This window comes from Octopus bimaculoides, chromosome 14, assembly GCF_046866305.1.
Source record: "Octopus bimaculoides isolate indiv1 chromosome 14, ASM4686630v1, whole genome shotgun sequence".
Lineage (NCBI taxonomy): Eukaryota > Metazoa > Mollusca > Cephalopoda > Octopoda > Octopodidae > Octopus > Octopus bimaculoides.
The window spans coordinates 3,368,321-3,395,275 of NC_142941.1; the positions used below are offsets into that span (position 1 = coordinate 3,368,321).

Here is a 26,955-nt window from a genome sequence, read left to right on the forward strand (position 1 = left end):
ATGACAGCATATATTGGTCTACTGTGTCTTCTACATTTACTGATCACCCTTGTACTGTCCATAGATATTACATACCATGTCAATGAAGAAGACAGTCCTCACACCTATATAGGAGACATTGCTGTTGACTCCAACTTATCACACCCTCTCACACATCAACAACACACTCTCATTACATTTACACAACTACAAAGGGCAGTCGAGAGTGGTTCTCACTTATTTAATGTCACCAACTCAGGAAAACTATACACTACTCAAACACTGGATGCCGAGTCTCTGTGTACATACAACAAGGAATGTTCCAGAATAGTTAAAGTAGCAGTGAGGAAAGGAAAAACTTTTATGAAAATTCTAAAAATTAAAATATTAATAGATGATATCAATGACCATTCACCAGAATTTCCACAAAATGAAGTTGAAATTGAATTTTCTGAAAGAGATAGAAAAGGAGATAAAATATCTCTTCTCAATGCCATTGATCAAGATATTTCAACAAAGAATTCTCAAATGACATATGTGATTAAGAAAACTAAGAGAGAACCATTTTCACTTTTAGTTGAAAAGCGCTATGATGGTGTTTTCATACCTATTCTAGTTCTAGGAGACAAATTGGACAGGGAACTCAAAGACTCATATATGTTGATCCTGGAAACTAAAGATGGAGGGAACCCTCCCAAAACAGCTACACTCAAGGTACACATATCTGTAACAGATGTCAATGATAACACACCTGTATTTTCACAGAAACTCTACAACATATCTATTAATAATTCACATCAAAGACATTTACCAATTCTTACTTTAAAAGCTGCAGATCAAGATTCTGGACACAATGGAAGGATTTCTTACCATTTCAACCATAAAACATCTCGAAATATTCAGAAATATTTTGTATTAGATAAGAAAAGTGGAGATCTATTTTTACATAATAATTTTCAGTTTAGTAAAAAGCAGTCTTATAAATTATTTGTAGAAGCAAGAGATGGAGGAAAACCTCCCCTCAGTTCTGTAACCAAAGTCCAGATTCACATAATTAATAACCAGAATACTGCTCCATTGATAAATATAGATTTTGTATCTCCTTTAACAGAGAGTTCCACAGCTGTTTCAGAAAACAGTGAAGTAGATAGTTTTATAGCTTATGTTATGGTCACTGACACTGATAGTGGACCCAATGGTGAGGTTATCTGTGATTTAAAACATGATAAGTTTAAACTTGCCAAAATAGATTCTAAAGAATATAAAATGATTGTTAAGGGCCATCTTGACAGAGAAATAAGGGACCACTATAAAGTATCTGTTGTGTGTCATGACATGGGGTCACCTCAACTAGAAAGTAAAAAATATTTCTCTGTCAAAGTAACGGATGTCAATGATGTAGAACCACATTTTACCAAAGAGACATTCCAATTCCTCACTTATGAAAACCAGAAAGTTGACTTCCCTATTGGCTTCATCAATGCTACAGACCCTGATCTTGGAGATGGAGGCCAACTTACATATTCTATCATCAATGATAATAATAATGATAACATTCCTTTCCAACTGACAAAATATGGATTTATTTCTACTTCACAATCAATAGATCGAGAAATGAAAGACATCTACAAGTTCCAGGTTTTAGTGAAAGATAATGGAACACCTTCTCTCAATGACACTGCCAATATTGTTATTGAGATTCTAGATAAAAATGATAATGCTCCCTATTTTACGTTTCCTAATAATGACCCTTACAATCTAGATGTCCACTACCATCCACACAGTAAGAAGGACATCACAATTCTGAAAGCATCTGACAAAGACACTGGAAACAATGCTTTCCTCACATATGGAATACTGAGATCCAATGATAAAAACCTGTTTACAGTGAACTCACACACTGGTGTCTTATCCTTCTCTCGCACAGTTTACCAAAATGATGCAGGAACATATGAACTGGAGTTTATAGTGAAAGACGGTGGTACTCCAGTTCAGTCAGCAACAACTGCTATCATACTAACACTGTTTGTTAGTAATGATACATCTCCAATGTTGACTGCTATCCACTCACAGTCTGATAACAACCTGAATATGACTTGGATAATTATCATTGTAGCAGCAGCTGTAATACTATCTGTGGCTATTGTAGTGTCAATAACACTGTGTGTTTTCAGATGTATTAATCACACAAATGACTCACCTACAACAGCAGATAATCCAAACTTTCTCTCTCAGACTGAGATGAGACAATTACTGTATCAGACTAACAATCCTGTTGCAATAACGAGAAATGCAGAAGAGATATTTAACCGAAATCTTCAGACAATAAAATCTAAAAGTCAGTTTTTTCTGGAGATGGAACAGACACCAGATGAGTGGAAATTTTCAACAACACAAAGGAGACTTCCACCTGTGCCTCAGGTAAATGATATTTTGAAACAATTTACTTGTTGTATAATAAATTTCTGTCTGTCATATTTTGGAAATGATCTTCCAAAAATAAGGACTTTTTTCTTCTGCAAGAAATGAAATAGCTTTTCCTTAATTTCCATTTATACTGAATAAATAGAATTATTTTCATTTGACCAGTAAACAGATTTGTATTGTTTCTCTAATTTTCTTACTAACAACTTGTTTAATTATAATTCTGTTCTTATGATTCTACCGCTCGCAAATTGCTGTTCGTAAAAGGATTACATTGTTTTGTCATAGCAGGGACATTCTAGAATTCAAATATAAATGCTTCTCTTGTTTAACACTATTCATTCTGCTTTGTTTTCTAATCAACAGAGATGTGATTCAATCCATAGTCAAGAACGTCGCACCAGTTGCAACATGTCTAACTACAACAGTGACTCCTTAACATCCCAAAAGGACAGAGAAGCTAGCAAGAGTAATGGCAAGACTAAACCATATGATGAGACACCTGCAGAACCAGGTAACTTTTATTGAAACATAACATATAAATGTAATTGCCTTTATTACTGTTGGACAATATGTAATGTTATGCTTAGTGTAATATAAGATCAATGTTTCTATCTTTATATATCGGAGTTGTTATATTGAAATGTAATTTGTGTTTGTATATTTGATATTTTGCAGAATATACCAATGACAATCCAGTTGCAGCCACAATACTAAAGGGACAACAAATACAAGATACCTATCTACAGCCAACATAGTAGATGTTCCATGACTATTGTTAAATGATTCTCTCACACACCAAATCTTATACAATACTTTATATTCATATAAAAATATCAACTCTATGTTTCTTTCACACATCACACACGTAAGGGGCCTTACAGTGCATCTCTTATGACCCCTAATTTCCATCTCTAGTACATTAAATGTTACAAACACCCAACTCTACATTACCATAGTTAATTATTATACTTATTTTCCCCTCAGTCTTAGTATAGACATTTCACTAAGCGTAGATAAATTAGTCTGAGTCATCCTAGGAAGTTTAATTATATTGTTTTCATTTGACACCAATTCTAAAATGTAAAATTTACAACTTTTCTCTTAGTCTTTTCTCTTTCTATCAACGAAAGAAGTACTTTTACAATTAACCATCCTCATAGATGGATAATTGTTGTTGAGGTAAATAACAGACCTCTAAAAGTAAAGATTGTATACTGCAAAAACCTACTCATTTTTGAACTTTTGTTAAATTTTAAAATTGAAAAGATCAAATATTGAAGATAAATTAGAATATTTCTGGAAAATCATTTTTGCTTTCAAAATTATTTATTTGAAAATATTTTCATTTCTTTGATTACATTTGGTTTATTTAAATTTTATTTAAAATAAACTTTAAGAATGGTCAAACTTTTACTGTCTGTACTAAAATGTACATCTTTTTAAAAAAAAAAAAAGATGTAAAATTATGTAATAACACATTTTGTATTTTTCATGCAAATTTTAAATTTCTGAACAGAAAATATGCAATAAAGTGTTATTACTATATATCAACTATGAAGTTGCTTCTGTGTAACATGACTTCTGTTACTTGATGTGTTTGTGTGACACAGACAACATTGCAGTAATTTCCTATTGGATGAGAGAGATTTTCTAGATTTCTTTCAATATTGAAAGTGAGGCTGATAGCTTTTTTCTTTGTTCATCATACACACAATTGTGTGTGTGTGTGGAGGACATAGAGTTGTAACTAGCACACACCAGCATCTGGCTAACATCTCACCTCCCACTACATACAGCAACTGTCACACTATTATATCAGCAGTTACACAGGAACACTACCACCACCACTACAACAGCAGCAGTCAGCAGTAACACAGGAACACTACTACAACAGCAGCAGTACCACTATAATACCACTACAGCAGCAGCAGCAGCAGTTAGAGTGGAACACTACAGCAGGATACACATCATCCATCACACACAACTACAGTGAAGGATTAAACAATGCAGGTAAGTCTCTCTCTCTCCCTTTCTTCTCTTTTCATATTCATTATAACATTTGTTTAATATGTGTTTCTAGTGAAAGACAGGATAAGGATAATATCTAAAGCGTCTGCCATGTTGTATATATGTACACAGGGACTGGGACAGTGGAGGATCGAGAGATCTAGCCATCACTTCCACCATTAACAACAGCAAGAACTGCAGTAGTCATTGTAATACAATTATCTCAAACTGGATTATATTTTTAAAGAAAGAATCACACAAAACATGCTAAGCAAGAGATATTAAAATGATTTATATTGCCAGGGTATATTTTATGTATAATATTGATATAATATAATCCAACTTACACTTCTGATGAAGAATTAGGGTTCTTTTGTATCTGTCCTACGTGTACATTTTGTTGTATTTAATGCATTTTCCATTTATTGAGTAACTGAATGCTGTGCATCCTGACTTTTATATATATATACACATGTTTCACTGTCCAAAAACATTGATTGATAGCCAATAAGACTAGGTGTTAATAATGTATGTCAATATAGTTTATATCTGTTTTGTTGAAATAATTCACTAATTAAATCTTAATCTTTCTTTAGCTTTTAATGAACTCTAACAGATCGCCAGTATCCCTGTATATACATACTCCCTGTTAAATGTATACTATACATTTCTTTGTATATAATAACTATGGATTGGTCATAAATATAATTTAGTGTAGATTTGTTATTCAAGATATTTAGCGTGAGATATAAACTGATGATATTGTCATGTGTTGTTAAAATATATTAACTCTGACAACAATTGATGAATGTTGAAAGTTGTTCAGAAATAATATCATCTTTCTACAAACTGACAGACCTTACTTTATTATAGTTGCAATTTGCTAAATATAATATAACAGAAATATTTTTATATGTAAAAAATCTACATACTATATGTAAATAGTGATTAAATCATTTTACAATTAATTTGAAAAAAAGAAAGATCTACATATTTTATGAAGATAATTACACATATTTTTCCAACATCATCATTCAATCCAACATTTTATATTTCCCATCTTTGTATCTTGAGGCTATATATTTGTAAAATATTTCTGCATATTTTTATAACCTGTTCTGTCTCTGATATAAATACCACTGCATTAAGTTTTAATCATTATTGTGTCAATATAATTTCAATATACTATGAAATATCAGTATAGTTTGAAGAGTAGTTTCACATAAAATATTCCTAGAAGATATCGGTTGATTATATGAAAGATATATTCTTCAACCCAGAATATCATCTTTTGAATCTTTAGCTTTGTGGGTCCAAATTCTTTATTTGTCAAGATTTTTACATATTGACTTTATTATGACTTAGATCCATTCCAGATAGGGTCCAGTCTATAATCCTAGGTATATTTTCTACATCACTTTAATCCCTAATGATGGACACTTTTCCCTACCTAGTAGTTTTAAAGGGTGTTAATATTTCTCTGTAAAGAAAATATATCATTCAGTCTATCTTTAAACTTTCACCATTGTGTCTTCATTTCTGACATATCCAGGATTACTTCACCTGATATATTGACCCTTTAGCATTTAAACTGCCCAGATCTTCTTTATATTTCTTACATCTCTACCTCTCCAGAATAACTTCTTATATTAAACTCTACTATTTCTTTCTATTTAACCCTTTCATATTGTCTCTGATGATGGGATATCTTTTATATCTCTGAAACACCTTTCTCTTTATAAATGTCCGAGAAATTCCACACTACCTTTGCATTGTTGCCGCATTTTATTTAACATATGTATATATATATAAAAGGAACACCAATGATGTTTAAACTCCATTTCTGTTCTCTATTTATACCTACATCATGCCTACCAAAACTTGATACCTTCATTATTGTTTACCTCACTGTGAGATCTATGGTATTGTACCTAGCCATTTCTGGCATCCTAGGTACTGATGTGTCTAGGTTTTATTGCATCCTTACAACTAATCTATATATATGTGTTAGACAATTGTTATTTTGCTTGTGATTTATTTTCTTTTAATTTTACTTTGGCTTTAAATATTCCTCTTGTTTTTTGTTTTTTTTTTGTTGTTTTTTTTTTGTAGCAATTTCTCCTGCTAAAGTGTGATGAAGAATTCCAGACATGACACCATATATTGGTCTACTGTGTCTTCTACATTTACTGATCACCCTTGTACTGTCCATAGATATTACATACCACGTCAAGGAAGAAGACAGTCCTCACACCTATATAGGAGACATTGCTGTTGACTCTAACTTATCACACCCTCTCACACATCAACAACACACTCTCATTACATTTACACAACTACAAAGGGCAGTCGAGAGTGGTTCTCACTTATTTAATGTCACCAACTCAGGAAAACTATACACTACTCAGACACTGGATGCTGAGTCTCTGTGTACATACAACAAGGAATGTTCCAGGATTGTTAAGGTAGCAGTGAGGAAAGGAAAGACATTTATGAAAATATTAAAACTAAAAATATTAATAGAGGATGTCAATGACCATTCTCCAGAATTTCCAAAGAATGAAATCATAATTCAGTTTTTGGAGAGCCACTTCAAAGGTAGTAAAATCCCTCTTCTGAATGCCATTGATCAAGATATTACAATACAGAATTCTCAAATTACATACATGATTAAGAAAAGTAAAAGAGAACCATTTTCTCTCTCTGTCACAAAACGTGATGGTATTTTCATACCTGAAATAGTTTTGGAGGACATATTAGACAGGGAAGTACAAGACTCATATATGTTAACCCTGGAAGCTAAAGATGGAGGGAACCCTCCCAAAACAGCTACACTCAAGGTACACATATCTGTAACAGATGTCAATGATAACATACCTGTATTTTCACAGAAACTTTACAACATCTCTATTAATAATTCACATCAAAGACATTTACCAATTCTTACTTTAAAAGCCACAGATCAAGATTCTGGACACAATGGAAAGATTTCTTATCATTTCAACCATAAAACATCTCGAAATGTCCAGAAATATTTTGTATTAGATAAGAAAACTGGAGATTTATTTTTAAATGATAATTTTCAGTTTAGTAAAAAGCAGTCATATAAATTATTTGTAGAAGCAAGAGATGGAGGGAATCCACCTCTAAAGTCGGTAACCAGAGTTCACATTTATGTAATTAATAACCAAAACAATGTTCCATTGATAAATATAGATTTTGTATCTCCTTTAACAGAGAGTTCCACAGTTGTTTCAGAAGACAGTGAAGTAGATAGTTTTATAGCTTATGTTATGGTCACTGACACTGATAGTGGACCCAATGGTGAGGTTATCTGTGATTTAAAACATGATAAGTTCAAACTTGCCAAAATAGATTCTAAAGAATATAAAATGATTGTTAAGGGACATCTTGACAGAGAGATAAGGGACCACTATAAAGTATCTGTTGTGTGTCATGACATGGGGTCACCTCAACTAGAAAGTAAAAAATATTTCTCTGTCAAAGTAACTGATGTCAATGATGTAGAACCACATTTTACCAAAGAGACATTCCAATTCCTCACCTATGAAAACCAGAAAGTTGACTTCCCTATTGGCTTCATCAATGCTACAGACCCTGATCTTGGAGATGGAGGCCAACTTACATATTCTATCATCAATGATAACAACAATGATAACATTCCTTTCCAACTGACAAAATATGGATTTATTTCTACATCACAATCAATAGATCGAGAAATGAAAGACATCTATAAGTTCAAGGTTTTAGTGAAAGATAATGGAACACCTTCTCTCAATGACACTGCCAATATTGTTATTGAGATTCTAGATAAAAATGATAATGCTCCATATTTTATCTTTCCTAAAAATGACCCTTACAATCTAGATGTCCACTACCATCCACACAGTAAGAAGGACATCACAATTCTGAAAGCATCTGACAAAGACACTGGAAACAATGCTTTCCTCACATATGGAATACTGAGATCCAATGATAAAAACCTGTTTACAGTGAACTCACACACTGGTGTCTTATCTTTCTCTCGCACAGTTTACCAAAATGATGCAGGAACATATGAGCTGCAGTTTATAGTGAAAGATGGTGGTACTCCAGTTCAATCAGCAACAACTGCTATCATACTAACACTGTTTGTTAGTAATGATACATCTCCAATGTTGACTGCTGTCCCATTCCAGTCTGGTAACAACCTGAATATGACTTGGATAATTATCATTGTAGCAGCAGCTGTAATACTATCTGTGGCCATTGTAGTGTCCATAACACTGTGTGTTTTCAGATGTATTAATCACACAAATGACTCACCTACAACAGCAGATAATCCCAACTTTCTCTCTCAGACTGAGATGAGACAATTACTGTATCAGACTAACAATCCTGTTGCAATAACGAGAAATGCAGAAGAGATATTTAACCGAAATCTTCAGACAATAAAATCTAAAAGTCAGTTTTTTCTGGAGATGGAACAGACACCAGACGAGTGGAAATTCTCAACAACGCAAAGGAGACTTCCACCTGTGCCTCAGGTAAATATAGTTGAAGAAATTTGATAATATTTCTGCACATTTTAAAAGCATGCCTTTCTTGTCTTTTATCAGGAACATTCTACAATACAAATATAAATGCTTCTTTTATTTAACGCTATTCATTCTGCCTTGTTTTCTAATCAACAGAGATGTGATTCAATCCATAGTCAAGAACGTCGCACCAGTTCCATCATGTCTAACTACAACAGTGACACCTTAACATCCCAAAAGGACAGAGAAGCTAGCAAGAGTAATGGCAAGACTAAACCATATGATGAGATACCTGCAGAACCAGGTAACTTTTATCGAAACATAACATATAAATGTAATTACCTTAGTGTAATATAAGATCAATGTTTCTATCTTTATATATCAGAGTTGTTATATTGAAATGTAATTTGTGTTTGTGTATTTGATATTTTGCAGAATATACCAATGACAATCCAGTTAAAGCCACAATACTAAAGGGACAACAAATACAAGATACCTATCTACAGCCAACATAATAGATGTTCCATGACTATTGTTAAATGATTCTCTCACACACCAAATCTTATACAATAGTTTATATTCATATAGAAATATCAACTCTATGTTTCTTTCACACATCACACATGTAAGGGGCCTTACAGTGGCATCTCTTATGACCCCTAATTTCCATCTCTGGTACATTAAATGTTACAAACACCCAACTCTACATTACTATAGTTAATTATTATAGTTATTTTTCCTCCTCAGTCTTAGTATAGACATTTCACTAAGCATAGATAAATTAGTCTGAGTCATCCTAAGAGGGTTAATTATATTGTTTTCATTTGACACCAATTCCAAAATGTACTTTCGATTGTTTTACCTTCATTTACAACTTTTCTCTTAGTCTTTTCTCTTTGTATCAACTCAAGAAGTCATTTATCCGTCACAATGATAAAACATTCTCTATTTTCTCTTGAAAGTTTAGTCAATTTTTTTTGAAAGAAATTACTGAATTGTCATCTCATATTAAAACTTATACAACTTCGATGAAACACAGAAATATAATTATAAATTTCTTAATAGAAATTCCTTTTTACTAAGACTAATTATATAATAAAGTCATACTAATGATAATACCCCTGTAAATTATCAAACTGCTTCAGTGTAACACGAATCCTCTTATTTGATGTGTTTGTGTGACACAGACATCATTGCAGTAATTTCCTATTGGATGAGAGAGATTTTCTAGATTTCTTTCAATGTTGAAAGTGAGGCTGATAGCTTTTTTCTTTGTTCATCATACACACAATTGTGTGTGTGTGTGGAGGACATACAGTTGTAACTAGCACACACCAGCATCTGGCTAACATCTCACCTCCCACTACATACAGCAACTGTCACACTATTATATCAGCAGTTACACAGGAACACTACCACCACCACTACAATAGCAGCAGCAGCAGCAGTCAGCAGTAACACAGGAACACTACTACAACAGCAGCAGTACCACTATAATACCACTACAGCAGCAGCAGCAGCAGTTAGAGTGGAACACTACAGCAGGATACACATCATCCATCACACACATCTACAGTGAGGGATTAAACAATGCAGGTCAGTCTCTCTCTTCTTCTCTTTGGTTCTTATCTTTTCATATTCATTATAACATTTGTTTAATATGTGTTTCTAATGAAAGACAAGGTAAGGATAATATCTAAAATGTCTGCCATGTTGTATATATATATACACAGGGACTGGGACAGTGGAGGATCGAGAGATCTAGCCATCACTTCCACCATTAACAACAACAACAACAACAACACCTGCAGTAGTCATTATAATACAATTACTTCAAACTGGATTACATCTTTTAATGTCAGAATCTCAAAAGACTCCTTATTGATGAGATATTAAACTATATATATATTGCTACGGTATGTTTTATATTGGTATGATATAGTTTACACTAGATATATATATATATATCTATATATATACTGTTGGAAAACATTGATTGATATTACAACCGGGTGTTAGTATTGTATGTCTGTGTTATTATTCACTAATTAAATCTTTATCTATCTTTAGCTTTAATGAACTTTATCAGATCACTAATATCCCCATATATATATATATATATATATATATTTACATATCTATATATATATATGTCCCTTGTTAAATATCTCTTATGTATTTCTTTGTATATAATATACCAAGAATGTTCATTATTATAATTAATATCATCATCATCATCATCGTTGTTGTTGTTGTTATTGTTATTAATGTGGTGAGCAGGGAAAATTGTTAGCACATTGCACAAAATGCTTAGCAGCACTTCATTTGTCTGTCCTTACCTTCTGAGTTTGAATTTCGCCAAGTTCAACACTACCTTTAATCTTTATAAGGTTGATAAAATAAGTACCAGATGATTATTGGGGTCAATGTAATCAACTTATCCCATCGACCCCAGTGCCCAACTGGTACTTATTTTATCAACCCCAAACGGTTGAAAGGCAAAGTCGACCCCAGCAGGATTTGAACTCAGAATGTAAAGGCAGATGAAATACCACCAAGCATTTTGCTCATCAGGATAATGCTTCTGCCTGCTTACTGCCTTGTTCTGTCTCTGTTACTGATGCCACTGTGTTGAGCTTTAATCATGATTGTGTCAATATAATTTTGATATTTCAAATCTAGTTTAATATAAAATATACCTTGAAGATATTTATTGAATACATTTATGAATTTGTGTTGCAACATTCATGACGTGAAACCATGTGTTGAAACAGATTTTGTTGTATTTCGGGATGGTCTCTCTTTATTTTTTTTTTTTTTTTTTTTTTTTCCCCAAATAAACACACACACTATATATTTGTTCTTCACTCATTTATTACTCGTGTTCATTGTCTGGAAGAAATCTTTCATCACACATCTGTGACCTCTTCAGCCTCATGAGTTAAAATAAGAACAGTAATGAACAAGAGAAGAATGAAGATATAGTGTGTGTGTGTTTATTTGGCAAAAAAAAAAAAATTACCATCCCGAAATACAACAATATTTAGTGGATAATTCTACAAAATTTCCTCTATCCATACAATCATATTCCAACCATTAGGTTTGTGAACCCAAATCTATAATATTCCCTAATAGCTCTATTTTGGTTAATTCTGTTCTGGTTAGGGCCAACTGTCATTGCATGGTACTTTGTGTATGTTGGGGATGATGGTTCCTTTCTTCTTCTTCTTTTTCTTTAATTATTTCTAATTCACAATTTCATCCCTGAAATATTTCTCTTACAGTATTTTTTTTTTTTTTTTTTTTTTCAAAAATATTGTATTCTTCAAGTGAAGTTTGTTGTAGTTGTGAGTATCAGAAAGGACGATGTGTTGGTCAGCAGCATTTTTGATTCGGTCAAGTATTTTAGGAGTTTGTTTTATGATAATAAATCTGTTTCATATCGCTTCAGTTGGATTTTTGTTCTGGTTTGGAATATATGAATATTTCAGTTATTCCAGGGAGATAAGTCAGACTAAAAGCTGATTGTGTTGGAAATCTGCAAATTTAAAATTAACAAAATTGATATGTTGTTATAATAGAACCTTTTCGACGATCGCCACATGATCCATTTCTCAAATTTGGAGAAACATGATGATACATCCTTCTTGGGAGGTACTGCCTTTCTTTCAAAAAGGGTGTGCCAACATCTTTCTTTTTCTCTGAAACAGGACTTGATCTCAAACATTCAAATCTTCCCCTTAAGAAACGGCATACAAGTTTAAAAGATTTTATTTTTGTACTTACAAATACAATCTCAGCTGGCATATACCACAACCGTTTTCTTTGAATTCCTTTTTTTAACTCCTTATATACTTCAAATTATTTATTTGGATGTAGTAGAGTGTATTTACAGATAGAAATAACATTTATACAATGGTTATTACAATGATAAATTGTTATATTCAATTTTATTTAGTTTTTCAATATGTCTGTTGTCTTTTGTAGCAATTTCTCCTGCTAAAGTGTGATGAAGAATTCCAGACATGACAGCATATATTGGTCTACTGTGTCTTCTACATTTACTGATCACCCTTGTACTGTCCATAGATATTACATACCATGTCAAGGAAGAAGACAGTCCTCACACCTATATAGGAGACATTGCTGTTGACTCCAACTTATCACACCCTCTCACACATCAACAACACACTCTCATTACATTTACACAACTACAAAGGACAGTCGAGAGTGGTTCTCACTTATTTAATGTCACCAACTCAGGAAAACTATACACTACTCAGACACTGGATGCTGAGTCTCTGTGTACGTACAACAAGGAATGTTCCAGAATAGTTAAAGTAGCAGTGAGGAGAGGAGAAACTTTTATGAAAATATTAAGAATTAAAATATTAGTAGAAGACGTCAATGACCATTCTCCAGAATTTCCACAGAATGAAGTTGAAATTGAATTTTCTGAAAGGGACAGTAAAGGAACTAGAATATCCCTTCTAAATGCCATTGATGAAGATATTTCAATCAAGAATTCTCAAATTATATACGTGATTAAAAAAAGTAAAAGAGAACCATTTTCTCTCTCTGTCACAAAGCGACATGACGGTGTCTATGTTCCAGGACTGGTTCTAGAAAACAAATTAGACAGAGAACTCAAAGACTCATATATGTTGAGCTTGGAGGCTAAAGATGGGGGAAACCCTCCCAACACAGCTACGCTCAAGGTACGCATATCTGTGACAGATGTCAATGATAACACACCTGTATTTTCACAGAAACTCTACAACATCTCTATTAATAGTTTACATCAAAGACATTTACCAATTCTTACTTTAAAAGCCACAGATCAAGATTCAGGACAAAATGGAAAGATTTCTTATCATTTCAACCATAAAACATCTCGAAATATCCAGAAATATTTTGTATTAGATAAGAAAACTGGAGATTTATTTTTACATGATAATTTTCAGTTTAGTAAAAAGCAGTCATATAAATTATTTGTAGAAGCAAGAGATGGAGGAAAACCTCCCCTCAGTTCTGTAACCAAAGTCCAGATACATGTTATTAACAATCAGAATATTGCTCCATTGATAAATATAGATTTTGTATCTCCTTTATCAGAGAGCTCAGCAGCAGTTTCAGAATCAAGTAAAATTGGTAGTTTTATAGCTTATGTTATGGTCACTGACACTGACAGTGGACCTAATGGTGAGGTTATCTGTGATTTAAAACATGATAAGTTTAAACTTGCCAAAATAGATTCTAAAGAATATAAAATGATTGTTAAGGGCCACCTTGACAGAGAAATAAGGGACCACTATAAAGTATCTGTTGTGTGTCATGACATGGGGTCACCTCAACTAGAAAGTAAAAAATATTTCTCTGTCAAAGTAACTGATGTCAATGATGTAGAACCACATTTTACCAAAGAGACATTCCAATTCCTCACCTATGAAAACCAGAAAGTTGACTTCCCTATTGGCTTCATCAATGCTACAGACCCTGATCTTGGAGATGGAGGCCAACTTACATATTCTATCATCAATGATAACAACAATGGTAACATTCCTTTCCAACTGACAAAATATGGATTTATTTCTACTTCACAATCAATAGATCGAGAAATGAAAGACATCTATAAGTTCAAGGTTTTAGTGAAAGATAATGGAACACCTTCTCTCAATGACACTGCCAATATTGTTATTGAGATTCTAGATAAAAACGATAATGCTCCCTATTTTACATTTCCTAATAATGACCCTTACAATCTAGATGTCCACTACCATCCACACAGTAAGAAGGACATCACAATTCTGAAAGCATCTGACAAAGACACTGGAAACAATGCTTTCCTCACATATGGAATACTGAGATCCAATGATAAAAACCTGTTTACAGTGAACTCACACACTGGTGTCTTATCTTTCTCTCGCACAGTTTACCAAAATGATGCAGGAACATATGAGCTGCAGTTTATTGTGAAAGATGGTGGTACTCCAGTTCAATCAGCAACAACTGCTATCATACTAACACTGTTTGTTAGTAATGATACATCTCCAATGTTGACTGCTGTCCCATTCCAGTCTGGTAACAACCTGAATATGACTTGGATAATTATCATTGTAGCAGCAGCTGTAATACTATCTGTGGCTATTGTAGTGTCCATAACACTGTGTGTTTTCAGATGTATTAATCACACAAATGACTCACCTACAACAGCAGATAATCCAAACTTTCTCTCTCAGACTGAGATGAGACAATTACTGTATCAGACTAACAATCCTGTTGCAATAACGAGAAATGCAGAAGAGATATTTAACCGAAATCTTCAGACTATAAAATCTAAAAGTCAGTTTTTTCTGGAGATGGAACAGACACCAGATGAGTGGAAATTCTCAACAACACAAAGGCGACTTCCACCTGTGCCTCAGGTAAAAAATATTTTGAAACAATTCAATTTTTTAATAATAAATTTCTTTCACATTCTGAAAATGATCTTTCAAGTGTAAGGATGTGTAATTTTCTTTTTTAATTAAGGAAAAATTATATAATTAGATTCTCCAGAACAAATGGAATTGTTTTTATTTAACCAGTAAACTAATTTTTATTGTTTCTCTAGTTATTTTATTCTAGCAAATTCCTCAATTATACTGTTAATTTGATTCTACTATCCAAAACTTACTTTTTATAAAAGTATCCTTTTGTTGTGTCTTATCAAGAGCATTCTAGAATATACATGTAAATGCTACTTCCATTTTATATTGTTTCACCCTGCTTTGTTTTCTAATCAACAGAGATGTGATTCAATCCATAGTCAAGAACGTCGCACCAGTTGCAACATGTCTAACTATAACAGTGACACCTTAACATCCCAAAAGGACAGAGAAGCTAGCAAGAGTAATGGCAAGACTAAACCATATGATGAGATACCTGCAGAACCAGGTAACTTTTATCGAAACATAATATATAAATGTAATTACCTTTATTACTGTAGGACAATATATAATGTTATGCTTAGTGTAATATAAGATCAATGTTTCTATCTTTATATATCGGAGTTGTTATATTGAAATGTAATTTGTGTTTGTATATTTGATATTTTGCAGAATATACCAATGACAATCCAGTTGCAGCCACAATACTAAAGGGACAACAAGTACAAGATACCTATCTACAGCCAACATAATAGATGTTCCATGACTATTGTTAAATGATTCTCTCACACACCAAATCTTATACAATACTTTATATTCATATAAAAATATCAACTCTATGTTTCTTTCACACATCACACACAAAGGGCCTTATGGTGGCATCTATTATGACCCCTTTTTTACATCTCTGATACAATAAATACAACAAAAACCTAACTTTATTATACCATAGTATATTATTATAAAAGCATTATTATACTGTCAGTTTTAGTATAGATATTTCCTTAAGCATAAGTCTATTAATTTTAGCTTTCCTAAAATAGATTTAATTAATGTATCTCTTGAATATTGAATTCATAATGATCAAACATTTTCTATCTTCTCTCTGAAGTTTAGTCTGTTTTTCTTTTAGATATTGCTTAATTTTCATCTCATATTAACTTATAAAACTTCGATGAAACACAGAAATATAATTATAGATTTATTAATAGAAATTCCATTTTATTTACACCAAGTATGTAATAAAGTCATATTAATGGTAATATCCCCGTAAGTTATCAAGCTGCTTCAGTGTAACACGATTTCTTTTATTTGATGTGTTTATGTGACACAGACATCATTGCAGTAATTCCTATTGGATGAGAGAGATTTTCTAGATTTCTTTCAATATTGAAAGTGAGGCTGATAGCTTTTTTCTTTGTTCATCATACACACAATTGTGTGTGTGTGTGTGGAGGACATAGAGTTGTAACTAGCACACACCAGCATCTGGCTAACATCTCACCTCCCACTACACACAGCAACTGTCACACTATTATATCAGCAGTTACACAGGAACACTACCACCACCACTACAACAGCAGCAGCAGCAGTAACACAGGAACACTACTACTACAGCAGCAGCAGTACCACTATAATACCACTGCAGCAGCAGCAGCAGCAGTTAGAGTGGAACACTACAGCAGGATACACTTCATCCATCACACACATCTACAGTGAGGGATTAAACAATGCAGGTAAGTCTCTCTCCCTCTCTCTTATTCTCTTTATTATCTTTTCATATTCATTATAGCATTTGTTTAATATGTGTTTCTAATGAAAGACAGGGTAAGGATAATATCTAAAGTGTCTGCCATGTTGTATATATATATATATATATATATACACAGGGACTGGGACAGTGGAGGATAGAGAGATCTAGTCATCACTTCCACCATTAACAACAAGAACTGCAGTAGCCATTGTAATACAATTACTTCAATCTGGATTATGTCTTTTAATCTCAGAATCACACAAGACAACAAGAGATATTAAACTATATACGTTGTTATGATATATTTTATATATAATTTAATTGTAAAATAGTCCAAACTAGATGTATATATATTTATTTCACTGTCAGAAAATGTTAATTGATAGCCAATATGACTGGGTGTTAATAATGTACGTCAATATAGTTTTTCAGTTTTGTCGTAATAATTCACTTATTAAATCCTTATATTTCGCTAGCTTTTCATCAACTAACAGATCACTAATATTTCTGTATAAGTATATACATCTGTAGTTATATAAATATATATATATAGAACCTGTAAAATATCCACTAAATATTTCTTTGTATATAATAAACTGACAATGCTTATTATTATTATTTTTATTATTATTATTATTATTATTATTATTATTATTATTATTATTATTATTATTATTAAGGTGCTGAGCTGGCAGAATTGTTAGCACGCCAGGCAAAATATTTTGTGGCATTTCATCCATCATTACATTCTGAGTTCAAATTCCACTGTGGTTGATTTGCCTTTCATCTTTTCAGGATCAATAAATTAAGTACCAGTGAAACACTGGGGTTCAATGCAATCGACCAGTCCCATCCCCTCAAATTTCAGGCCTTGTAATAATTATTGTCAATATAATTCAGTATTTCATGTGCAGTTTATTTAGAAATATTCCATGAAGATATTGGTTAAATTTCCAAAATATCCTCTATCCAATCAACATTTCCTAAATGTTAAGCTTTCTAAACTTAAACTCCCCTAATTAGATTTTCCCCACTCAATACTACATAATAATTTCATTATAATTTATTTTTCATTAATCTCTACTTTAATCTCATAGAACTGTTTTCATTCTCTAATTCTTAATCCTAAATGACATCCTACCAGACAATATCAGACATTCTTATATTGTTACTAGCTTCAGTCTGAACCTCAAATTTATTTAGTTTCTTTTTCATATGAAATAGTTAGCAGTCACTTAGGTAAACCTTCTCTAAATTACATAGATGTAATTTATATCCAATTTCTCTAATGGATATGAACCACTGATCACTCTGCTGGTTGTCTGGTACCTTACCACCTGATCCATGCAGTCATTCAGCACCAGCCAGAGTCAAGGGTAAATATTAACCATTGTGGACCACTTCAGCCCATATGACTGGACCCTAATTGTGTTTCTTCCATCTCCTTCCATTTGTAAACTCCTGAGTTAGCTCCTAAACTCACCAAACTTTTCAATCTATTTGTATCTGTGATGGTCTACTCAGCTTCTTGAAACATTCACTGGTTTTTCTGTTTCCCTAAAATGTCAGGCTATTAAAAACGCTAATTCATGTCCAGAGTAAAATGTATGATGATGTGTATATATGTATTCATTTCCATTTGGATAGACAATATATATTTTTGAATCTGTATTCAAACTTATATTTCAGTATATTGTCTGAATTTGTTTGTAATTTATTGAGATCTCTGTTCAAACACATTATGCAAAAAGTGTATCTTCATTCTATTTGCAAGATATTTATTTCCATTATAAATGTATAAACATAGATTGTCTTACCAAGAATATGCCAGCCTCTCTAATGTTTGTGCCAAGATAAAATTTACCCTGTACTCTCTGTAATTTGAAATCCATAATGTGTTAAGAATGTAGAAACCATGGCAAGTGAAGTATGGTCCCCTAACTGTATGTAGGAAGGCGGTCACTCCAAGTGGTTTTATTAACTTCAGTAGGAAAATACTAGGCTGAGCTTATCAATATAAATTTTATTCAACATTGAACTTCTAGCAGTACAGTATTGAGACTACTCTGGAATATCCAGGTATTTTGGTCTGCACTGTTCCATGGTTTTTGTTTCATACCAGCCATTCAGCCACCACATCACATTCAAGACATCATCAGAACAGAAAAGTTGAGATATTTTAAAGAATTCTGATAAATCTAAATGTATATATTTGGAGATAGAAATAACATTTACACAAATCATTATACTTATGTCTTATTTTGGTTGAATTCTACATAAGCTTTAAATATCTTTCTTGTCTTTTGTAGCAATTTCTCCTGCTAAAATGTGATGAAGAATTCCAGACATGACAGCATATATTGGTCTACTGTGTCTTCTACATTTACCGATCACCCTTGTACTGTCCATAGATATTACATACCATGTCAAGGAAGAAGACAGTCCTCACACCTATATAGGAGACATTGCTGTTGACTCTAACTTATCACACCCTCTCACACATCAACAACACACTCTCATTACATTTACACAACTACAAAGGACAGTCGAGAGTGGTTCTCACTTATTTAATGTCACCAACTCAGGAAAACTATACACTACTCAGACACTGGATGCTGAGTCTCTGTGTACATACAACAAGGAATGTTCCAGAATAGTTAAGGTAGCAGTGAGGAAAGAAGAAACATTTATGAAAATTCTAAGGATTAAAATATTAATAGATGACATCAATGACCATTCTCCAGAATTTCCATATCAGAAAGTTGACATAGAATTTGGTGAAACTGAAGCAAAAGGTCTAACAAAAACAATTCCAAATGCTATTGATGAAGATATTTCAATCAAAAATTCTCAAATTACATATATGAATAAGAAAAGTAAAAGAGAACCATTTTCTCTCTCAGTCACAAAGCGACATGACGGTGTCTATATTCCAGGACTGGTTCTAGAAGATAAATTAGACAGAGAACTCAAAGACTCATATATGTTCACTATAGAAGCTAAAGATGGAGGGAACCCTCCAAAAACAGCTACACTCAAGGTACACATATCTGTGACAGATGTCAATGATAACACACCTGTATTTTCACAGAAACTCTACAACATTTCTATAATCAATTCACATCAAAGACATTTACCAATTCTTACTTTAAAGGCCACAGATCAAGATTCTGGCAACAATGGAAAGATTTCTTTTCATTTCAACCATAAAACATCTCGAAATATCCAGAAATATTTTATATTAGATAAGAACGCTGGAGATTTATTTTTACATGATAATTTTCAGTTTAGTAAAAAGCAGTCATATAAATTATTTGTAGAAGCTAGAGATGGAGGAAAACCTCCCCTCAGTTCTGTAACCAAAGTCCAGATTCATGTTATTAACAATCAGAATATTGCTCCATTGATAAATATAGATTTTGTATCTCCGTTATCAGAGAGCTCAGCAGCAGTTTCAGAATCAAGTAAAATTGGTAGTTTTATAGCTTATGTTATGGTCACTGACACTGACAGTGGACCTAATGGTGAGGTTATCTGTGATTTAAAACATGATAAGTTTAAACTTGCCAAAATAGATTCTAAAGAATATAAAATGATTGTTAAGGGACATCTTGACAGAGAGATAAGGGACCACTATAAAGTATCTGTTGTGTGTCATGACATGGGGTCACCTCAACTAGAAAGTAAAAAATATTTCTCTGTCAAAGTAACTGATGTCAATGATGTAGAACCACATTTTACCAAAGAGACATTCCAATTCCTCACCTATGAAAACCAGAAAGTTGACTTCCCTATTGGCTTCATCAATGCTACAGACCCTGATCTTGGAGATGGAGGCCAACTTACATATTCTCTCATCAATGATAACAACAATGATAACATTCCTTTCCAACTGACAAAATATGGATTTATTTCTACATCACAACCAATAGATCGAGAAATGAAAGACATCTATAAGTTCAAGGTCTTAGTGAAAGATAATGGAACACCTTCTCTCAATGACACTGCCAATATTGTTATTGAGATTCTAGATAAAAACGATAATGCTCCCTATTTCATCTTTCCTAATAATGACCCTTACAATCTAGATGTCCACTACCATCCACACAGTAAGAAGGACATCACAATTCTGAAAGCATCTGACAAAGACACTGGAAACAATGCTTTCCTCACATATGGAATACTGAGATCCAATGATAAAAACCTGTTTACAGTGAACTCACACACTGGTGTGTTATCTTTCTCTCGCACAGTTTACCAAAATGATGCAGGAACATATGAGCTGCAGTTTATTGTGAAAGACAGTGGTACTCCAGTTCAATCAGCAACAACTGCTATCATACTAACACTGTTTGTTAGTAATGATACATCTCCAATGTTGACTGCTGTCCCATTCCAGTCTGGTAACAACCTGAATATGACTTGGATAATTATCATTGTAGCAGCAGCTGTAATACTATCTGTGGCTATTGTAGTGTCCATAACACTGTGTGTTTTCAGATGTATTAATCACACAAATGACTCACCTACAACAGCAGATAATCCCAACTTTCTCTCTCAGACTGAGATGAGACAATTACTGTATCAGACTAACAATCCTGTTGCAATAACGAGAAATGCAGAAGAGATATTTAACCGAAATCTTCAGACTATAAAATCTAAAAGTCAGTTTTTTCTGGAGATGGAACAGACACCAGATGAGTGGAAATTCTCAACAACACAAAGGAGACTTCCACCTGTGCCTCAGGTAAAAAATATTTTGAAACAATTTACTTGTTGTATAATAAATTTCTGTCTGTCATATTTTGGAAATGATCTTCCAAAAATAAGGACTTTTTCTTCTGCAAGAAATGAAATAACTTTTCCTTAATTTCACATTATACTGAATAAGTAGAATTTCATTTGACCAGTAAACATATTTGTATTGTTTCTCTAATTTTTTATACTGACAAATTGTATAATTATAAAAATTATGTTGTTATGATTCTACCACTCACAAATTGCTGTTCGTAAAAGGATTACATTGTTTTGTCATAGCAGGGACATTCTAGAATTCAAATATAAATGCTTCTCTTGTTTAACACTATTCATTCTGCTTTGTTTTCTAATCAACAGAGATGTGATTCAATCCATAGTCAAGAACGTCGCACCAGTTGCAACATGTCTAACTACAACAGTGGCTCCTTAACATCCCAAAAGGACAGAGAAGCTAGCAAGAGTAATGGCAAGACTAAACCATATGATGAGATACCTGCAGAACCAGGTAACTTTTATTGAAACATAACATATAAATGTAATTACCTTTATTACTGTAGGACAATATATAATGTTATGCTTAGTGTAATATAAGATCAATGTTTCTATCTTTATATATTGGAGTTGTTATATTGAAATGTAATTTGTGTTTGTATATTTGATATTTTGCAGAATATACCAATGACAATCCAGTTGCAGCCACAATACTAAAGGGACAACAAATACAAGATACCTATCTACAGCCAACATAGTAGATGTTCCATGACTATTGTTAAATGATTCTCTCACACACCAAATCTTATACAATACTTTATATTCATATAAAAATATCAACTCTATGATTCCTTTCACAAATCCCATATAAAAGGCCTTACAGTGGCATCTATTATGACCCCATCTCTCATACAATAAATACTACAAACATCCTACTCTCTATTATTGTAGTACATTATTATAAAATAGTTATTTTAATCTCAGTCTTATTAGACACATCTCCCTAGCTATACTAGAATGGATTTAATTTATTCCGTCAATATTAATTTCATAAGGATAAAACGTTCTCTATTTTCTCTATTTTCGATGAAACACAGAAATATAATTATAAATTTCTTAATAGAAATTCCTTTTTACTAAGACTAATTATATAATAAAGTTATACTAATGATAATACCCCTGCTTCAGTGTAACACGACTTCCCTTATTTGATGTGTTTGTGTGACACAGACAACATTGCAGTAATTTCCTATTGGATGAGAGAGATTTTCTAGATTTCTTTCAATATTGAAAGTGAGGCTGATAGCTTTTTTCTTTGTTCATCATACACACAATTAATGAGACAATTACTGTATCAGACTAATGATCCTGTTGCAATAACCAGAAATGCAGAAGAGATATTTAACCGAAATCTTCAGAGATTAAAATCTAAAAACCAGTTTTATATGGAAATGAAGCAAGCAACAGAGGAATGGAAATTCTCAACACCCCAAATCCTACCACCAACACCAGTAAGTTAATTACAAACTGATTTAATCTAAGCTTAAAATTGTTGTAATCATTGTATTATATTAAGGAAATTGTTCACCAGATCTGCTGTATGGTGAATGAGTGGAGAATATCATCATAATCATTATTTAGCATTCGTTTTCCAAACTGGCATGGGTTTAGCAGTTTGACAGGAGCAGGGAAGCTGCACCAGGCTCCTGTCATTTTTTTGTTGTGGATTTTAAGGCCTGGATGCTCTTCCTAATGTCAGTCTCTTTAGAGAGTGTACTGAGTGCTTTTTGTGTGTCTCTGGCATAATTTATTATGTTCTAAGTTACTTATTTAAAAGAAAAACAATCATTTTCCCTCAAAGCCAAAGTGCTTTTATTTAATCTCAGTGTGTTAGATTATGAGTTTTGAACATTTGTTACCAAACGTGCATCACCAAATAATTAATATTGGATGTATTTCTCTTGTGTAGAATATGAACATCACAACTTTGATTGTTAGTTTGACATGTTTCTTTTTCCTGGTTCCACCCTCTCTTTTTCTCTCTCTCTCTCTCTCTCTCTCTCTCTCTCTCTCTCTTATGCTGTTTCTTCTCAATCACTCACTGTCTCCCTCTTTGTCTCATCTATTTATAATTAACTTCTACACTGTATAGTATATTATGTGAGTAAATTCTAAGAATATTAAACAATATTTTGTAAAAATTCCTTCAAATTTATGTGGAAAAAGCTACTAAATATAAAGACAATATATCTGAAACAAAATAAGATGAGTAAAAAAATTCTCTTTAAAATCAGTTTTCTTCTTTGTGTTATTTTACAGTTTACTAATCAACAAACACACAAGACAAAACAGTCCCATCTCATACAGAACTATGAACTAAATGGAAATGCAAGGCAGATGCCACTGGACACATCTCTGAGTATTAAATTCCCCAGGATGATGAGAGTGGACATAAAGGTAAGTTTTTCACTCAGTTTTCGAACTAATCTTTCTATTGCCCTGATGCAATATCAGGCAGTGGCTCTCATAGCTTCTGTTTTGGAAGTGATAACATGTACATGTATTGTTTTGATGTCAAAAAAATGGGCTACAGCAAATATTCTGCTCATTGCCACAGATTTTTTTGTCAGTTGCTTGACCTTAACTAATTGAGCATGTCCTTTAGTGATTCATTATATATGCATCTCTGATCATGAGCAGGATTAACAGTGAGGCATCATAGCCATGTGTTAAGAGGGATTCTTTGAGATTTGAACAATTCTTCCTTGGAAATGTGGGAGTTTTGTTCCTCATCCTTAAACAACCCTCATTCAGGGACCTTTTGAGTGCCTGCTAGTCAAATCTATCCTACATGCAATAACTGCTGATCAGTAAGGCTCAGATATTGCACAAATGCATGCAATATTGTTTTGTTGTTCTGTGCACATGTCAAACTGTTCTACCTGACAAACACATCCATGTCTGTAAAGTTTTGTCCCTCAGTAGCACTGCTAAGGATTCTTAGAAGCCATCCATGGTAGTTCTCAGCCCAGAAGTCCTCTTGAACAGACCAACCAGTGCATCTTCACCTATGCCTAGAGTTCCCCCGTTGATGCCATCCCTCTAATGCACTATTAGTCCTTTATATATTGCTAAAGCGAAACTTCCACTGATTGGAAAGTGAACACCAGACCATTTCCCAGAACTCGTAAAATTAAAGTTATATTTGTTGACAACTTCCAATGAAACATTGATAAAATATATTTTCTTTGGAAAATATTTTGTGATATTTTAGAAACCAACTGAAACACCTTCTTTTCTGCTGGTTCTGAATATTATTTTGTATCTGTGAAATAACAATCTTTACATTTTAACATACTGAATAGAACAGTGGAATCCACTTTATAAAATAAAATGTGTGCATTTTATCATAGAACTGGCACTCAAGAAGTTGTCTTGTCTCCAGAAAGACTAAACAATCTTCTCTACTCTACACTGTCTCTATTTGTTTGCCAACCATTTTACTGTGTATGAGGCACATTGTATTGTGGCACCAGCACTAAACAGGATATTTGGTCTCCAGTAATAAATGATTTTCTAATGACTTTCAAATAAACCTTTAGAAACAATCTAAAAGTTTGTGGGTGTAGATAACAGAAGCATATATTCCTTTATGTCTCTTTTCTCGTATTTATCTGTCTTTTATTTATATTGCAGAGTTAAACCACTTCAACCCAAGTGTATTTCAAACAAAGGACCACAACAGACCTCCTTACAGCCAACATATTCACTGCACTCCTGTTTTAGCTCTAAATCTCATTTTTGATCATTTCTATTCACATGTGTCCTCCAGCCTCTGAGAATTCACACAGGACGAAACAAACATACCCCAGTGGATTACTATTGACCCTGTCCTGGTCATCCATGGCCAGTAGAAGTTAAAAGATCAAGGCTTTGTCCAGTTAATCAACATGGCAAGGTATTAACATGTCGAAAATGTCAACGGATTACAACAGCTTCAACATTGTCAAGCACCATCTTAACACTGAGAGAAGTAAACTATATCTGCATGAGTCCACCTTGGCTCCAACATGGTTGTACTACTACAACAAGAACAACATAAATAATGATAATAACGTGAAACATTTCATTTGGAAATTACCATTGCTGTCAACTATCTCTTCTATTGATACTGTTAAACACAGTCTACTCGATCACCGACCAGTCCACACCTAATATGATGACAATACCAACAACATCATCATCACTATCATCTGATATTGTTTGGAACTTTTATCCCAGGCATCTACAACTCATCCTTTGCCGTTTCTGGATTTACTACAACATCATCCCACTTCTATTTAGCCTTAGCCATTTCTGGAACACTACAAACATGGCTATCTACAGCTCTGACACCGACCAGGCTCAGGTATTCTGTGCTTGTATCATTCCACAATGCATTGCAAAATACATGCTTATATACATATCTACATATACATACATGTATATATAAATATATATATATATATATATATATATATATATATATATATATATATATATATATATATATATATATATATATATATATATATATATATATAAACACACACACACACACACATATAATCTTAAATGAAAAACTGCAAATCTTGTAATGACAGCCACCTCACTGTAATTTCAAGATTTCTGGTTTTTAATTTAAGATTATCTTTACTCTCTTAGCTGAGTGTTTTTCTACTTGTTGAAGCATTACCAAGTATGTATATATATATATGTATATATATATATATATATATATATATATATATACATACTTATGTATGTATATGCATATAGACATATATGTGTATATACATACATACACAAACACGCAGTATATATAATTTTTTAACAGATGAAACACACACACACACACATGGCCACATCACTAGTATTACTGATACTACTGTCACCACCACCACCAACACAGCAAGAAACACCTCCACCACCACCACTACTACTACTGCTGCTGCTACATCAGGTATTGATGCTGCTGCACTGTAATATGTCAATAGAAACATCAGCAGCAGCAGCAGCAGTAGTAGTAGTAGTA

At 32.9% G+C, this 26,955-nt stretch overlaps 3 protein-coding genes across 3 annotated transcripts; all 3 read left to right on the forward strand.

Moving 5' to 3' along the window:
• LOC149132591 (protocadherin beta-15-like) lies at positions 1-6,548 on the forward strand. Its single transcript, XM_089363309.1, has 5 exons — positions 1-2,400; positions 2,770-2,917; positions 3,082-3,160; positions 4,229-4,416; positions 6,526-6,548. The coding sequence occupies exons 1-5, from the start codon at positions 1-3 to the stop codon at positions 6,546-6,548; spliced, it is 2,838 nt and encodes a 945-aa protein (XP_089219435.1).
• On the forward strand, positions 3,082-22,763 carry LOC149132592 (protocadherin Fat 4-like). Its single transcript, XM_089363310.1, has 11 exons — positions 3,082-4,416; positions 6,526-8,960; positions 9,108-9,255; positions 12,282-12,351; positions 12,967-15,376; positions 15,740-15,887; positions 16,052-16,101; positions 16,512-16,648; positions 19,470-21,879; positions 22,248-22,395; positions 22,560-22,763. The coding sequence occupies exons 2-11, from the start codon at positions 6,564-6,566 to the stop codon at positions 22,637-22,639; spliced, it is 7,998 nt and encodes a 2,665-aa protein (XP_089219436.1). The 5' UTR covers positions 3,082-4,416; positions 6,526-6,563; the 3' UTR covers positions 22,640-22,763.
• LOC106870065 (uncharacterized) lies at positions 22,753-25,972 on the forward strand. Its single transcript, XM_014916034.3, has 3 exons — positions 22,753-23,392; positions 24,201-24,338; positions 25,578-25,972. Exons 1-3 carry the CDS (start codon positions 23,219-23,221, stop codon positions 25,581-25,583), a joined length of 318 nt encoding a protein of 105 aa, XP_014771520.1. The 5' UTR covers positions 22,753-23,218; the 3' UTR covers positions 25,584-25,972.
• The last annotated feature ends 983 nt before the right edge of the window (positions 25,973-26,955 follow it).

Bases quoted from the DNA above. Each gene is read 5' to 3' on its own strand.
- LOC149132591 (XM_089363309.1), top strand. From the start codon at position 1: ATGACAGCATATATTGGTCTACTGTGTCTTCTACATTTACTGATCACC. The intron at 2,918-3,081 runs GTAACTTTTATT...GATATTTTGCAG, and splicing joins TGAGACACCTGCAGAACCAG to AATATACCAATGACAATCCA. The intron at 4,417-6,525 runs GTAAGTCTCTCT...TTTTTTTTGTAG, and splicing joins TGAAGGATTAAACAATGCAG to CAATTTCTCCTGCTAAAGTG.
- LOC149132592 (XM_089363310.1), top strand. From the start codon at position 6,564: ATGACACCATATATTGGTCTACTGTGTCTTCTACATTTACTGATCACC. The intron at 21,880-22,247 runs GTAAAAAATATT...TCTAATCAACAG, and splicing joins GACTTCCACCTGTGCCTCAG to AGATGTGATTCAATCCATAG. The intron at 22,396-22,559 runs GTAACTTTTATT...GATATTTTGCAG, and splicing joins TGAGATACCTGCAGAACCAG to AATATACCAATGACAATCCA.
- LOC106870065 (XM_014916034.3), top strand. From the start codon at position 23,219: ATGAGACAATTACTGTATCAGACTAATGATCCTGTTGCAATAACCAGA. The intron at 23,393-24,200 runs GTAAGTTAATTA...GTTATTTTACAG, and splicing joins AAATCCTACCACCAACACCA to TTTACTAATCAACAAACACA.